We start from the raw sequence: 15,596 nt of genomic DNA, 5'->3' as shown, positions 1-15,596 counted from the left end.
CAGAGAAGGTGGGGGAAATGCTGAAACAATCAAACATGACATGAAGCTTTTGCATCCAAGGCAAGTCTCCAATTGGTCCAAAGAAATGTTCAGCAAAAACAATTGTGCCAGAGGTACATATTTTGTACTCAAAGTCAGATGAGAAAGTTTATAGCTGATTATAGAATGGAATTGTAGTTCTTATCATACTACTCCCTCAGACAATGGAAGAAGATGGAGTTCAGCTCTGGTATTAATATTGCTCAAAGTGCTCAGAACCTGCATTTGGTATTCACCAGAAGAATCTTGGTGTTAAAGCTTTAGAATCAATGTCTCTGCAACTGAGGTATCTGGTGCTAGTGCTGATCCTAAACCTTTGGAGTTCATGCATTTCAGCAGAAACACTTCCTGATGAAGGTCTGTTATATGCTATTTCTTTGATTCCCAGGTCTTCATTTTCTCTGGTAACTGTGGTTTTGATAGAGTCCAGTGCATGGCATGTAGCTGTTGCAATTGCACAAATGAAGGAAAATTAACTACACATCAGGTTCTTAGCCCAAACTAGCTTGTATTTATCTGAAAACTCTTCTTGCTTCAGCTAGTCACAAAGTTTAGAGCTCTCTTGGTATGTCGGTTTAGGATAATACTCAGACCTTAATTACAGCAGAGGTTTTGAGGGTAAATGCCAACATCAAATTTCAAGTTTTAGCTTGTTTGTTCTTTCCATCTCTCAGAAATCTATTTGTTTTTCCTTGAAATCATTCTACATGAACAACACCCACATCCTTGAATTGGATGTACTTTTATGATATTTTTTTTCATCTTAAAGATGTATTTTCAAAAACAATCATCTTATGCGCCTTTTCCTTGTTGAAATAGCTCTTGCTCTACAAAGCCTGGCTAGCAAGTGGCAGGTCGGTCCAGGAAACTGGGCAGGCTCAGATCCTTGTGGCAGTAACTGGGTTGGAATCAACTGTTCCAATTCCCACATCATCTACATGTGAGTTCTGAAATGATTTCTTTCATCCCCTAAGCATCAGAAGCTGGAAGTTTTGATGGCATTTGTTGTTCTCCAGAGTGCTATCTGGGTTGAGCATCAGTGGGAGCCTCTCTGACGAGATCCAGAACCTGCCTGAGTTGGTGCACCTGTAAGTTTACTGGTTCATGCATTTTAGATTGAAGATTCAGTCCACTCAGCAGATCTTACCTACTGTAATTCCATCGTCGATGGTGCCAGGGACCTCTCATTCAATCCAGGATTGGGTGGACCAATTCCCAGAACCATCGGGAACTTGGTGAAGCTGAGAAGATTGTAAGTAATGAATGGCCAATAAAAATTGCTGCGTGATTGAAATGTGTAGTTAAACCTCAGAACTGAAGCTTTCCTGTCTTGTTCTACCCAGGGTCCTTGTTGGTTGCAGCTTCAGTGGCTTCATTCCACCGGAGTTGGGAAAGCTTTCACGTCTGGCGTTTCTGTGAGCTCCAGAACTCATCACAGTTTGCCCACTACCGTTGAAGTGAATCAGAGGATCTTACACTTGGTTTTGCAGATCTCTGAACTCCAACAAGTTACGTGGATCCATTCCTGGAGAGCTCGGGAATCTGTCATCGTTGATCTGGTTTGATATCACAGACAACGAGATCTCTGGGTCTATCCCTGTCTCCGATGGCACAAACCTTGGCCTGGACATGCTCAAGAAATGCCAGCATTTGTATGTGACGACATATCTTTTGCTTTTGATCATGACTTCCAACAATTTGAGTGAGCAATTTGCTTCTGGGTTTCAGCCATTTTGGAAAGAACAATTTATCCGGCCCCATCCCACCTGAACTCTTCCAATCAAATACCAGTGTTCGCCATGTGTATGATGCTCTCTCTCTCTCTCTCTCTCTCTCTCTAGAGTAAGATTGCTTCTTTGCAAGCCAGTGATCAGTTTCTGTGCACAGGCTCTTTGATAGCAACAAATTGACAGGCAGCATTCCGGAAACCATTGGAGTCCTGGATACTTTGGAAGCTTTGTGAGTGGATGAATGAAGTGACAGTATAGGCAATGAACACTGTGCACAATCGCATCTGATGTCTGATACATGTTCTACGCAGGCGGCTTGACAGGAATCAATTGACTGGAGCTGTTCCTTCCAACCTCAATAACCTGACCAAACTTGCAGAACTGTGAGTGCTTCTTTCTTTCAGCATGCAGCAGGCCTCTTCTTTGCTGCAATTGTAGTGCTTTGAAGAGTATCTATCACATTTGCTTCTCAGGCAACTATCAAACAACCAGCTCAGTGGCCCCTTGCCGAACCTTACAGGAATGGATGCGCTTGCCTATGTGTGAGTACATACATATATTGTGTTAGATTGACATCTTTGATGATTTGCTGTGACTCGGCTGTCTTCACTCACCTGCTGCACCAACCATGATAATTGTTGTGCAGGGATTTGAGCAACAACTCATTTGATGTATCAGATGTTCCACCTTGGTTCTCCACCTTGCCATCATTGACGACCTTGTATCGATCGCTCTATATCCTCCTCTCCATGCATGGCAGATACCATACATTTCTTTCTATGACTTGCCATCCTTTCTGGTTGCAGAATGTTGGAGTTCTTGAAGGTTTCAGGGCAAATACCGGCATCTCTTTTCGGCTTTCCCCAAATGCAGAAGGCGTAAGTATGATTCATGTGTTCCACCGTTTCGTTTTGCCTTGTGAGACTATGATTTGAGCTGTTGAGCTGAGGATTTTGTTCGGGGCAGACGGCTGAGGAGCAACCTCATCAATGGCACACTGGACCTGGGCAGTCAATACAGCAAGCAGCTTACTCTTGTCGATGTGCAGGACAATAGGGTTCAAGAACTGTATTATGGAGGGTACTCTAATGAACTGATGTAAGATGCTTGCGCTCGACATTTGTTCTTTGCACTTGAAATGTTTGTTTTATGGTCTCAGATAACTTTCTTTTCTCCTGCTTCATGTTTGGGATTCACAGACTTGAAGGTAATCCTTACTGCGATCAACAGGGATCAGTAAGCAAGTATTGCGATGTTGCACAGCAATCGAATCCGGCAGCCACGTATTCGACTCCCATGCAAAACTGTGGAGCCAGTGTCTGCACCTCAGATCAGGAGATGAGCCCCAATTGCATCTGTTCATATCCATTTGAGGGCACCATTGTTTTCAGATTCTTGACCTTCTCCAATACAGAGAACTACACATACTATCAGACTCTAGAGAGATATCTTTACGGGTCATTTCAGGACAACCAGGTTCCTGTCGGCTCCCTGTCCCTGCAAAACCCAAAAATAAATCTCTACAATTACTTCGAAGTTGATATGTGGATCTTCCCTTCTAGCAAAGTTCACTTTGATGAGCCTGAGGTTGTTCTACTTGCAAACCTATTCAGCAACACCACTTTCAAGGCTCCTCCTGGTTTTGGGCCTTATTATTTCATTGCCAAACCATATCCAAGTTTTGCTGGTAAAATTACTTGTCCATACATCCTATCTTTTTCTGTCAACAAATTTCCGATATCTAACGTTGATACTGAATCAATCTGATACATGATATTTTGATATGTCACTCCTCATGGGAGCAGAATCAGGTTCGAAATCGAAAAATGCAGGTTTGATAGCAGGAATTACAGTTGGAGGATTGCTTCTTGCCTCTGTGCTAGCAGGTTTGATCATTTTCGCAATTCGACGACGACGAAGAAAGGTTAAGAAGGCCACAGAACAAAGTCTGCCTTCTGGTAAGGAAGTGGCAGCTTCTACTCTTCTCAGGTGTTGCAGACCCCAACTTGACATTCTCTCATGCTCTGGACAGGATCATGGTATCCTAGCCAAGGTGGCAGTGGCGTCCCACAGCTGAAAGGATCAAGATTGTTTTCGTTTGAAGAACTAACCAAGTGCACGAACAACTTCTCAGAAGCGAATGTGCTCGGGACCGGAAGCTATGGAAAAGTAATCTGCACACTTTTGTCTTCAGTCTCAGTGAATCTTAGCAAGTATTGAAGTCCAATGACTTGATGCTTACAGGTCTACCGAGGAGCACTGGATGATGGGCAACTGATTGCTGTAAAGAGAGCTCAACAAGGATCTTTGCAGGGTGAACATGAATTCAAGACTGAGATAGAGATGTTGAGCAGAGTCCATCACAGGAACCTTGTGGGCCTTGTTGGCTTCTGCTTCGACCACAATGAACAGATACTGGTGTATGAGTACATCCCTAATGGCTCGCTAAGAGATAGTCTTTCAGGTACTTTCTTGCCTTCTTCCTCACTCCATGAACAAGCAGACACAGATGGTTCTTTGTGTTCTGATCTGAGATTTGCCACTGCAAACGTTCAGGGAAATCTGGAGTTCACTTGGATTGGAAGAAGAGACTACGAATAGCACTCGATGCAGCCAGAGGTCTCACCTACCTGCATGAGCTCGCAAACCCCAGAATAATCCATAGGGATGTCAAGTCCAACAACATCCTTCTCGACCACCATCTCAACGCAAAGGTTTCTGATTTCGGTCTCTGCAAACCACTGAACGACGACTTGAAAGGCTACATCACCACGCAAGTAAAAGGCACGATGGTGAGTGCAGGATACAGTGGAACTTGAGATCATGTCGCTGTGAGAATCCACCTTAGGATCTCAAAGAACAACAAATGCTTGTTCTTGTTGCAGGGATACTTGGATCCTGAGTACTACATGACCCAGCACTTGACGGAGAAGAGCGACGTGTACAGCTTCGGCGTTCTGCTGTTGGAGCTTGTGACGGCGAGGAAGCCGATAGAGCGTGGGAGATTCATCGTGAGGGAGGTGAGGAACGCCATCAACAAGTCGCCGGACCTGCACGACCTCCGTGAGCTTCTCGATCCTGCCGTCTGCATTAACAGCACGCTGCCGGGACTCGATCGATTCGTGGAGTTGGCGATGAAGTGCGTGGAGGATTCGAGCGCCGACCGGCCATGGATGAGCGAGGTGGCGAAGGAGATCGAGAACATCATGGTGTTGGCCGGCATGAACCCGTACATTGCATCTGAATCAAACTCTGCAAGCTTCGGAGGGGAACGCAGGAGCCATCCTTACCAAAGTGATGTTTCCTTTGACTACAGCGGCGGGCCGTACTCACCAAAAGTGGAGCCCAAATGAGAGGAAGGGAAGCTGCATCTTGAGTTCAAGATCTAAGTCGGCCATGTGGATATAGATTGTGTGCTCGTTTGAGAGTCTTTGAATTGTGTGCTGTATATGATTCGGATGGTGTTAGTCTGAGTGCTAAATACTTAACAATTGTTTGCATAAATAATATTCTAGTTTAGTCTCGTATCGAAAGTAAGTGTAGATTTGAATGAATTTATAAGGACTAAAAAAGTTCATTATCTTGACTTCCGTTTAAGTATTTTGAGCTAATGATTCAAATCTATCTAATGGATCGGTTATCCGATCGAATCGGGTCATGTCGTATAGTGAGCAAAATCTCTCATACACACTACATGAACTTACTTTAGTTCATTCATTACTAACAGATACACAACGAAGGTAAAGATCTCATGATAGAATTGTGCTTTTTTGTCTTGCCATATGAACCAGGTGATATGATTGTAAGATACAAGAACTTGGACACATTACAAAGAGTGAGAATAAAGCAGTCCAAATCATTTGAATGTACACTTTTCAGAGTTTCCAGTAGAGACCCAGCTTGTGCAAGATGCCTGCTACTACTGCCCAGAAGACAATCTCAGCAAATAGCACATACAATAGCATCCCCAATCTCTCTGAATGCCAAACTTTAACAAAGACATGCCTTTGGATCCAATGGACCTGCAGATGGAAGAAATATGTGGTCAAAATTAATGTTTTTCGCCTGCCGAATTTTAATGAAATATTGAGAATGATCCTTAAGGCTGGCTACACATACAAGAGAATTATCTGGAGTTTCATAATACCATCCATTCACAAATGCAGGGAAGATTCCTTGGGCTGCCATAACAAAAACAAGCATTGCATTCATGCCAATCCACTCCAGCCACAGGAATGGTGTTCTGATACCCCATACATCAATCTGTCAGTAGTTAAAGATCATATATGGTCAGAGGATTTGATGATACTTCCATGCCTGTACTACCAAGCAATGTAGGTAAATTGAGCTTAGTGATCTGTAATAGAGAGATACCATTACATAAAATGCTGAGAGAACAATGCCTGCTGACCCAGCTGTGAAGCAGACATAACTAAAGCTATACAGTTGCTTGTTGAGAGGAATAGCTATGTCAAGCAGCCAAATCAATGTTAGCAAAGGGGAACAGAGCTTAGTTATGAGAGAACACCAGAGTAGTACCATTTGTGAAGTGAAGGGTGATGCCACAAATAAGAAGACCAAACCCCGTCAGCAACCAATGCTTAAGTCTCTCCGAGTGACCCTAATTAGATTCAGAAATCCAATGTATGATGATCAATGCTTGGATGATATGCATCTCAAAGATGCACAGATATTGTAGAGAACATTGAAGAAACTGAAATCTACTGTTGGATAAAAGTTTCCAAGCCATAATTTGATGTGCAAATAAGTAGCACCTTTAAATGGATTAAAACATGGCCATAATGAACTCCAACTGTTCCAGAAAGGATGGCTGATACCGAACTGCAGGCCGAAGATAAGAATGCATCTTTTAGTACAATAAGAACTGTAAACTTGATGTTGAGAGAAAATATAAATGCTGCATCAGTGATGATTTGAGATGGGAATTCTGAGATACCTCAGCAAGCCTTCTGGTTCAAAGGGAGCAAGACACCACGAAGCTGCATCTTCTTTAAGTGGACCCATATCAGGTGAACTTTGTGAACAGTCCTGGTCATTTTGTCAAACATGGAATGGGCAGGAAAGCCTCTTGGGGTGATTCACACTCAATAAACTTGAAATCCACACTCCTTTTTCCCACTAAGAAGGTTGAAAAGCCAAATCTGCATCGCTCAAGACTTACCTTAGATCGGATCCACACTGGTTGTGTATAAAGATGATTGATTCCCCAGACTGCTCTGTCCACATAGCCGACTGCATTGCATGCTGGATCTAAGTGTCCTCTCACACCACATTTCACCTGAAAACGACGCAACGATTGTACAGGCAACTCTTGTTTGCTTTAGATAGCATGAGAAGATCAGGAAACAGTGTCAAACATACCACAAATCTCTTTCCATCATTGACATCACCTTCTCTATGGAAAACAAAGCTCCAGTCCGGAACATAAAGTGCATAAGTTGTGGCCATGTAAACTACAAAGGCAACGCATCCAAAAATCCTGATACGATGTAACATCTCCAGTTAGTTCCACGTCGAAAGTAGGCTAAATCAATAATTTATATCTTGTTCTAACTTATAAGAACAATTGAATTGAGATCATCACCATTGCCAACGATATGCATTGAACATTGCAAAAGGCCCCGAGCCTATTGTGGTAGGATGGATCTTTGTTGTCACAACCTCTACGAGAGCCACCAGCAGATACACCAGTGCTATTCTCTACTCCACAACAAAGAAGAACCAATATTAATGGACAAAACTTGTAAGAATCTGACACAGTTAGGTTTGAAATCTGGGACCTGGAGAATGCCGCACCATCGTATCTTCTTCATGTCGACGCCGTAGGAGAGGTCATCGGGAGCATGCGAGTATCCACCTTCATCACATACAGAGCCCACAGTCCAAACATGATAAGAACCACCTTCATCAGATAGCAAACAATTCTTCATGGGATGCAGAAAAATGCTTGGATCTCTCACCTTGCAGGATTAATCCCCATAACAGAAGCTTCAGTGTTCTAATCACAATTTTCTTTACTGCAGCGGAGACTTGTGTTATCCTCTGCAAACATTTGGAAAGGATCACATGTTGAAACACAAGAACAAGGTTGCAGGTGTGCCTTGTTGCCATACCTTGAGTGCGAGAGCGATGGCGACGCCGACGATGAAGAGGAAGAAGGGCATGACGAAGTCCGCAAGCGTGCATCCGTTCCACGGCGAGTGATCGATCTGCTCGTACGCTCCCCCGGCGTCATCCACCAGAATCATCATCTACATCGACACAAAACTAAACATGACGAATTCCATACGTCCTAAAGGAGGTGTGCACGTACGACTATAGTCAAGCCTCTGAATGCATCCAGTGCTGCGACTCTCCTGCTTCTGCTGCTGACGTCCATGGCTGCTCGTTCCTCCTCCTTACCACCATTGCCACCTTCTCCGGTGACTTGTAGGACGACTTCGGCGTCCCTCTCTGTTGCTACCTCGATCTCCTTCTTCGCTTCCATTCTTCCTCCAGCTCAAGAAGGAAAAGCCGGGAATTTATAGAAATGTGGCCGTCCGGCACAAACGACAACTAAGTCTCGCATGGATTCATTCACAGGTGGGATCTGCATGACGAAGGCTGCGGTGGGTGAACGGAGCCGCGACCGGCGACCTGCTTGTTTTATACGGAGATTGGAAGCGTTCGTTCGCGGGTCATCAGTTGATGGATCATATAAAATGCTGGATCATATATATCTTGCTGTTGTCTTTGCATGGTTAGCAGTTACCCCACGGGGAATCATGCAAAAAGGAGGCGAAGCTTCTGCATCTTCGACGTGGAGATGCAAGATTACTTTAATTAGATTCGAATTGAAATGTAATGTACGCATGTCGATATTCGAATCTGATTCAAGTGCTTATTTCGACGCAGGCAATCGACTCAACTCGGGTTCCTAATTTTGTCTTGGGCTCAACTCAACTCGACTGAAGGAATTAATATGAGATATGACAAGATTGAGATTACAACTTGTGGAGAGTGATCAAAGCAACAGGTGGCTTTTACCCAAATACAAATTGGAGGGACAGAACTAAAAATTCCATCCTTATTTCCGATGCTTATTGCTTGAGATTGAAGGATTTAACGGTGATTATAGTATTAAGTATGATTAAGGAGTCTCCAAATTAGAGGCATAATTTACAGGATTTGGGGGTGGGGGGAGTGGACCGGTTCGACCGACTTCTAATTATTTAAAGCCGGACCGCGGCGGCCGAGTAAGCGAATCCCGAGAACCCGACCGGGGTCTCGACTCGGGCCCAATTCGCGGACCCCGCTTCCAGGATCCACCCCCGGTGGGGCCCACTCCCGTTCCCCTCCGCCGTCGCCGCCATCAGGAACACCCTCTCCCCGCCGCCCATCGCCGCCGCGCACGGCCTCGACATCGCACCCTCTGGCAGCGGCGCTACCTCCTTCCATCCCCTTCCACTCCCCGCGTACTCCCGTACCCCTCTCCTCCCCCCGCCGCACTCCACGCTCCACATCCTCCCCCTGGCCACCCCCACGTACGCGGCGTCGCCGCCGCCGCTCCCACCCTCCGCCGCCGCCTCCGACACCCCCTCCTCCCTCCGCCACTCCCCTGCCGCCTCGTCGTACCGCTCCGCTGCGCCGCCGAACATCCCCTGCTCCTCCGTCCCGTACCCGCTCACCGCCCAGAACTGCCCACCCGCAGCCACCCCCTTGCACTCGTCCCGCTCCTCCCCCATCGCCGGCATCGCAGCCCACTGGTCCGCCGCGGCGTCGTACGCCTCCGCCTCCCGCAGCGCGTTCTTCCCGACGTCGTGGCCCCCGGCGACGTACACCCTCCCCGCCACAGCCGCGCACGCGAAGAAGCTGCGCGCCGCGGTCATCGCCGCACCCCGCCGCCACTCCCCCCGCGCCAGATCCAGCACCCGCACCTCTGCCACCGGCTCGAGGGTCACAGGGTCCCAACCCCCGACCATCACCAGCTTTCCGCCCACCGCCACGACATAGGCAAAGAGCGGCACCGGCTCCGCCATCACCACCCGGTGCCACGACCCCTCGGTCGCGTTGTACATGCTCAGCCCGTAGGTCGGCGGGCTGCACACTGCGGCGGAGCAGCCATTCTCCGCCTCATCCTCTTCCTTAGCCTCGCCGCCGTCTCCGGAGCCCTTCTTGACGAGGGCTTGGACGAGGAAGATCAGGTCCTCCGCCGCCCCAATACGCTCCCGGTGCTGGTAGAAGCACGGGGCGGTGGCCAGATCCCGCCAACCGTAGCAGACGAGTCGGAGACCCGAGTGGAATCGGTGCGGGACTCGGGCGAGGCAGTCCAAAGCTATGTCGTCCGGTAATCCCGGTATCAAAGCTTGCCTTCCCTCTTCTTTTCTCTCCATCTCTCTTCCTCTTTTTTCCTTCATTCTAATCTCTCTCTTCTCTTTCAGCTGTGCCTTTCTATGTGTATATCTTGCTCTAGCAATCTCTCGCTATAAGTGGTGACAATTGAATGTGAAGGGGATTGGGGGTTTAAGTAGAGCTTTAGATAAGGGCAAGTTGAGTGCATGGGGATTGGAAGATTCTTGTGGATATGAATGAATTGAATGTGCTGTTCATGGGTTGACATTTACATCCGTAATTTGAACAAAATAATAAGGTGAATTGTTTTGCATTCTAGTCAATATGGAGGATAGGATAATTTAAGGGTTTGAAGAGGAGAGATTTTAGTTTGGAAGAGAGAAGAACGATTCTAGAAACACTTCATGGAGAAGTCATAAGCTTTATCACCATTGACCTTGGAGAATCTAAAGGTGATAGCGGAAGACAAAGGCCTTTTGGTTGCCTTGAGAAGAAGGGAAAGGTTTTGGACTGAGTATATGAGAGACTCTGGGGTTATAAAAGTTCCAATGGTCATTAAATGAGACTTTGGCTTCCATTCACAAGAAATTTGATGTCATAGGGGGATCATATTGTGTGGAATGATAATTCTTCTTTTTCTGTCGTTACTTTTCCTTCTTAAACCATTTTGTCATCATGACTCAAACTTATTTAAGTTTGCAATTATATGTAAGTGGACATGAGATATACTGTGATCAAAACATATTTAAGGATCAAATCAGAAGAAAAGACTTGTCAGTAGCTCAACTTTTGCTGTCTCTGTATATATAAGCAGATGAAAATTTCATGGCAGATGAAACCATGTAAATATTTCATCTTAATATTCATTTGGCACAAGACCACATTGCTGTCCTCAATGCAGTTCTTTGACACATAAATTTGTTATCAACTGACGTAATTGATGAACAATAGTAGGAAGGAGAAAAGTCAACATTATTGAGTTCAAACATCTCAGAGTTTTACTTATCAGAACTTGACTTTTCTAAGCTGTGGAGGAAACAGCTAACGAGGATTCATTAGTTTAGATTCAGTTGCAGGATATGTAACCAGAGAACTCAGATGGAAACATGATTTTGGTATGTTTCATGTCTTGTATATGACAGTACTGCAAGATATAAGCCTACTAGATGTAAAAGTATCAATAGAGAACTTGCAAAATACATAAAAGTTAAAAGTCCTCATGGACATGGCCAATCACAACTCATAGGTAGTGTGAAATCATGCAACTGGTACATTTATTGGACCTCAACAGATCATTTACTTTTCTTTCTCTAGAAAATTTGGCAGTGGAAATCAAATAATCAGTGGTGGAGCCTGGACCATCCGACAAAAGGTGTTTCCTGGTCCTCCCACACACATCCCTCACTTTTCTTTATAGATGTCCTTTCTTCCTTTTGAGATACTGTATTTTGATTCCACTTTCTTTCTAGCTAGTGAATGAGAAGAAGAGGATATCAGGATGACTTTTTCTGCAAGCCATCATGTACAGAAACTTTTTTTTTTTTCCAATAATAGGAGAAGAAATCATGAAGATGTCGAATTTACTTCATTTAGTCCTCTGTAGCAGTACATGCCTGGTTGTTGCCATGTCAACTGATCCTAAATGGACTTTTGTTGGTTTTGACTATTAGTTTGCGCAAAAATGGACAGTGAAAGCCCTAGTAATTTGGGGTGTAAGCATGACACCTCCAGTATTAAGTTGGTGAATCCAGAAATTGTACTTAATACTGCTGGAGAATTTGTTAGATAAGGCCATAGGATGGACCTGCCGGATTGTGTATAGAATGTAACTGATGAAATCTTCTATATTTTAGTTCTTGGTAGCACCAAGAATTTACAACCAATATTTGTAGGGTTCTAGATAGATCAGAAGATCTGTTGTTGTGTTAGTTATATATAAATGAACAACATGTTTATGGTGGTTCTACAGTAAGGTTGGAGCAGTACATATAATGAAATCTTAGTGTAATAAAGATCAGAGAGAATCTGGTGAACCTTCAGTCACCTTTATTAACCATTTTTACAATAAGCACATGGATGTGGAAATTCGAAGAAATTTTAAACAGTTGGTACTATTACTTATATACACTAGAGCTAGATTCTAGGTTCATTATTGTAAGTTTTATTTAAGTGGAAAGATGTTGGCTGCATTTGCAAATATTTAGACCTCTTTTGTTTAGAAATTAGTACCAAGTATGTTGCAACAAATCAATACTGGTTGCTCTGATCTCTATTTGTTCGATTGCTCCTTTTCCAGGCATAGAAATTGAACAAATTGTCAAGCATGAATCCAGTATCTTCTCAGCCACACAGAAAGAGAAAAGGAGATGAAGAGCTCTTAATCAATTGGGACATCTTCCAGGAATCTAGGTGAGCTCAAAGTCAAAAAGTTAATTCAGAGACAAGAATTTCTCAACTTAATGAGCATGTCAAATGGATTTAATTGTAGTCGAGCATCTTCAAGTTTATCAATTCATCTACCAAGTAATTCAAACTACAATTGACACAGGCATCTTGTTTTCTATTTTTCAGGCTCTGGTCTTGTTCTGCTTGATTTTTCTTATGACATGATTGGTTAAAAAAGAGAAAATGAGAATGACTCTTGCTAAGGTGTGCACCCTTCTCTCTTCTGAATCAGGTTCTATCTTAACCTGTTCCTCAGCTTTTAATATTATTATTTTGGATTCAATTGTAATTGTTTGTCCATGGTAGGAAACTTAAAGAGGATATTCTTTTTCTCTGTCATTTTGGATATTCTGGAAAAAATAAAAAAAAAGTTTCATCTTGGGAAAACCCATGGACTAATAAAGTATTCCTTCATTTTCTTGTCGCTATTTGTTTGTAACACTGAAACTGGGTCTTTTACCTTATTTCTAATAATAATATGTAAAAATATTTGATTCCTGTTTATCTCTACACAACAGTGGAACCTTTTAAACAATTAAGATCTCATGCCCGGTCCCTTCCTGAAAGACAAGAGCTCATGCCCCTTCTCCTACACTCTACAATGCTGTTGGTTGACCACACTCTATTGCTTAAACCATGTAAGAGGTCCTAACCTAGCATCTCATTGCTTTATGTACATCTGTAGCATAAGTATCTTCATCTGTACCAAGTCCATATTGCGATTCTTTTACGCTTCCCATGATTTAAGACCAGAGAAACCTCTTCTTTAAGATGCTCCACTTTGTGCATTAATCCTGTTGATCCCTTCATGCAACTAGATAGGTTATAGGACATGATTACAGCTGAGATGACCATCCTTGTTTTCCTGTTAGAATCTAATTACAAACCCCAAGAAGCTGGGAGATGACATTTTTGCAATTGTTATTAGAACAAAGAGCCAGCACCGCAGTGTGCAGTTTTGAGTATGTTCAGGATTGAATAAAACTGCACCTGGGTGAAAGAATGTCCAATTCCCTAGACCACTTCACTACCCATACATATGAAATAAAATTCTCAAGATGAGACCAATGGATACCGATGATCTGTATGCAGTCACAACACTGATCCATCAGGTTTGGGTAGAATGTACTCACAAACCAATGCCTCAAATCTATTTGGAAGAAGAAGATTTTTGGTGAGGATGCAAAAGCTTAAACTTGCAAAACATGACTGTGGATCTTATACCAGCTATAATCTTATTTAAAAGACACAAGTGGTCTATGGCTCATTATTTAAATTCAAATTTACAGGAACCTAAATCAGAATAATCAAATCTTGGACATGTTTGGTTCATAAATTTAGGAGTCAGAAAAGCTGAAGTATAGTAATTAAATTTAGCTTAACCATGATGGCCATAATCATAATATAGTAATATACTAAAATAATTATTTTGGTAATAATAGATTAATCTATGATATGGAAAGTAAATATAAAATATTTAAACGTAAAAGTTTACTCTCTCAAATCATATATATATATATATATATATATATATATGTATATATATGTATATATGTATATATATGTATATATGTATATATATGTATATATGTATATATATGTATATATGTATATATATGTATATATATATATACATATATATATACATATACATATACATATACATATTCATATACATATACATATACATATACATATATATATTATACACACTCACACATCGGTTTACCGTGTGATACTAATACTAAGAAAAAGACATTTTGTCCCTTAAGACCTATTTGTTATAATCTTTGAATAAGATCCATCAAGCTTTGGTAAAGATTTAAACTGATTGTGATCAATATTCATCAGAAAGAACATAAGATGTTCAACATATACAAACTATTACATACTAAATTAGTTGAAAGGAGAATGAAAAAAAGAGAAATTAGTTGAAGCATTGAAATTGGATTAAAGTTGGGTTAACAGTTGACACACCATTGTTGCCTGTTAAACATAAGAAAATTTTGAAAAGATCAAATAATTGTGCTGTTAGGCATCAATTCTATGTGGTTGATTTGATTCTTAGTGGCATGATGGATATAGAAGTGGCTAAAAAGATGATGATTATAGCTTGGAAAATGATACCACAGATGACCTAGTGTCCTGATAGCACTGACTACCCTCTGTATACTGCCACAGACACAGGAGGTGTCTGAGGATCTAAAAACTCAGGTTATCTCCGACCGCAAGACAATGGTGGATTCATCTCACAGCAAAGGTAAGATGCAGAGTTGCACCAAGGGAGGGCCAAATAGTTTCTGAATTGATGGATTACATTATGCATGTCAGGATATAGCAAAAGCAACTGCACCTACCAAGATAACAATTGTAACCCAGCAGCTGCAGTCTTTCCTGCCACCTTTGTGCATGCTCTGTACGTTTGGATACTCTCACAAGCCTTCCTGAAGCTACAATGCTGCCAAAGATATCAAGAAGTAGTCTCCAGTGACCATAGGATGTTGATCCTTTAGCTGCATTGATTAATCAGATTTTGCAAACAGTACAAGAAGTAAAATATGAAAAATAAGGCATAAATTAATCAGATTTAAGCAAAAACTATTGACTCTCGTCCTCTCACCTTACAATGATATTAACTCCTCTACTCCATACTTATATACATCCAGTTGTAATCAACAATCATTCGTTCCAGGTTTTTTTCCATAGAATATAGGGAAGTACCTTTCAAGCAGCAAACGCGATGCCTGAACAACGACTGTGGTTGCAACTTGCAAGGGCTGATAACAAGCAAAATAAACTTTTTATAAGATTATATTATTTCAGAAATTTTTACAAGGAAGGTAGCAGGAAATGATATTAATAGTCTATTTAAAAAAAGAAAAAAGAAAAAATAGGAAGGGTGTAGTGAGGCTGAGTGTCCTTTTATCTTTCAGAGATCTTTCTGAGAGCTGTATGTGTTATTGATAACCATGCTTTATTTCATAGATTTACATTAGAAACATCATTTCTTGCATTCTTGATAAAACAAAA

At 42.4% G+C, this 15,596-nt stretch overlaps 3 protein-coding genes across 4 annotated transcripts; 1 reads left to right on the top strand and 2 right to left on the bottom strand.

Moving 5' to 3' along the window:
- Positions 1-186: 186 nt before the first annotated feature.
- LOC103987169 (leucine-rich repeat receptor protein kinase HPCA1) lies at positions 187-5,302 on the top strand. The gene is made up of 19 exons (XM_065155045.1): positions 187-396; positions 859-979; positions 1,056-1,127; positions 1,217-1,291; positions 1,383-1,454; positions 1,530-1,691; positions 1,768-1,842; positions 1,927-1,998; positions 2,081-2,152; positions 2,243-2,311; positions 2,416-2,490; positions 2,576-2,647; positions 2,736-2,867; positions 2,969-3,456; positions 3,575-3,727; positions 3,802-3,938; positions 4,014-4,233; positions 4,326-4,561; positions 4,655-5,302. Exons 1-19 carry the CDS (start codon positions 309-311, stop codon positions 5,120-5,122), a joined length of 2,859 nt encoding a protein of 952 aa, XP_065011117.1. The 5' UTR covers positions 187-308; the 3' UTR covers positions 5,123-5,302.
- Positions 5,303-5,521: 219 nt separating this feature from the next.
- On the bottom strand, positions 5,522-8,386 carry LOC135639927 (uncharacterized). Of its 2 annotated transcripts, none has more exons than XM_065153948.1 (13): positions 8,104-8,386; positions 7,904-8,041; positions 7,751-7,832; positions 7,571-7,647; positions 7,375-7,490; positions 7,152-7,269; positions 6,952-7,068; positions 6,727-6,818; positions 6,545-6,611; positions 6,309-6,390; positions 6,144-6,235; positions 5,889-6,032; positions 5,522-5,791 (listed from the first exon to the last, which is right to left on the bottom strand). In XM_065153948.1, the coding sequence occupies exons 1-13, from the start codon at positions 8,275-8,277 to the stop codon at positions 5,645-5,647; spliced, it is 1,446 nt and encodes a 481-aa protein (XP_065010020.1). In that variant the 5' UTR covers positions 8,278-8,386; the 3' UTR covers positions 5,522-5,644. The 2 variants fall into 2 exon arrangements, with proteins under 2 accessions (XP_065010020.1, XP_065010021.1); XM_065153949.1 differs by having other exon boundaries at positions 5,917-6,032.
- A 352-nt stretch (positions 8,387-8,738) lies between these two features.
- Positions 8,739-10,247, bottom strand: LOC135639940 (F-box/kelch-repeat protein SKIP20-like). Its single transcript, XM_065153964.1, has one exon. It carries the CDS (start codon positions 10,184-10,186, stop codon positions 9,002-9,004), a length of 1,185 nt encoding a protein of 394 aa, XP_065010036.1. The 5' UTR covers positions 10,187-10,247; the 3' UTR covers positions 8,739-9,001.
- Between the last annotated feature and the right edge of the window lie 5,349 nt (positions 10,248-15,596).

This window comes from Musa acuminata, chromosome BXJ3-6 (genome assembly GCF_036884655.1).
Source record: "Musa acuminata AAA Group cultivar baxijiao chromosome BXJ3-6, Cavendish_Baxijiao_AAA, whole genome shotgun sequence".
NCBI lineage: Eukaryota > Viridiplantae > Streptophyta > Magnoliopsida > Zingiberales > Musaceae > Musa > Musa acuminata.
The sequence above is the reverse complement of the archived record's forward strand: the minus strand, read 5'-3'. Positions and strand labels throughout refer to the sequence as shown.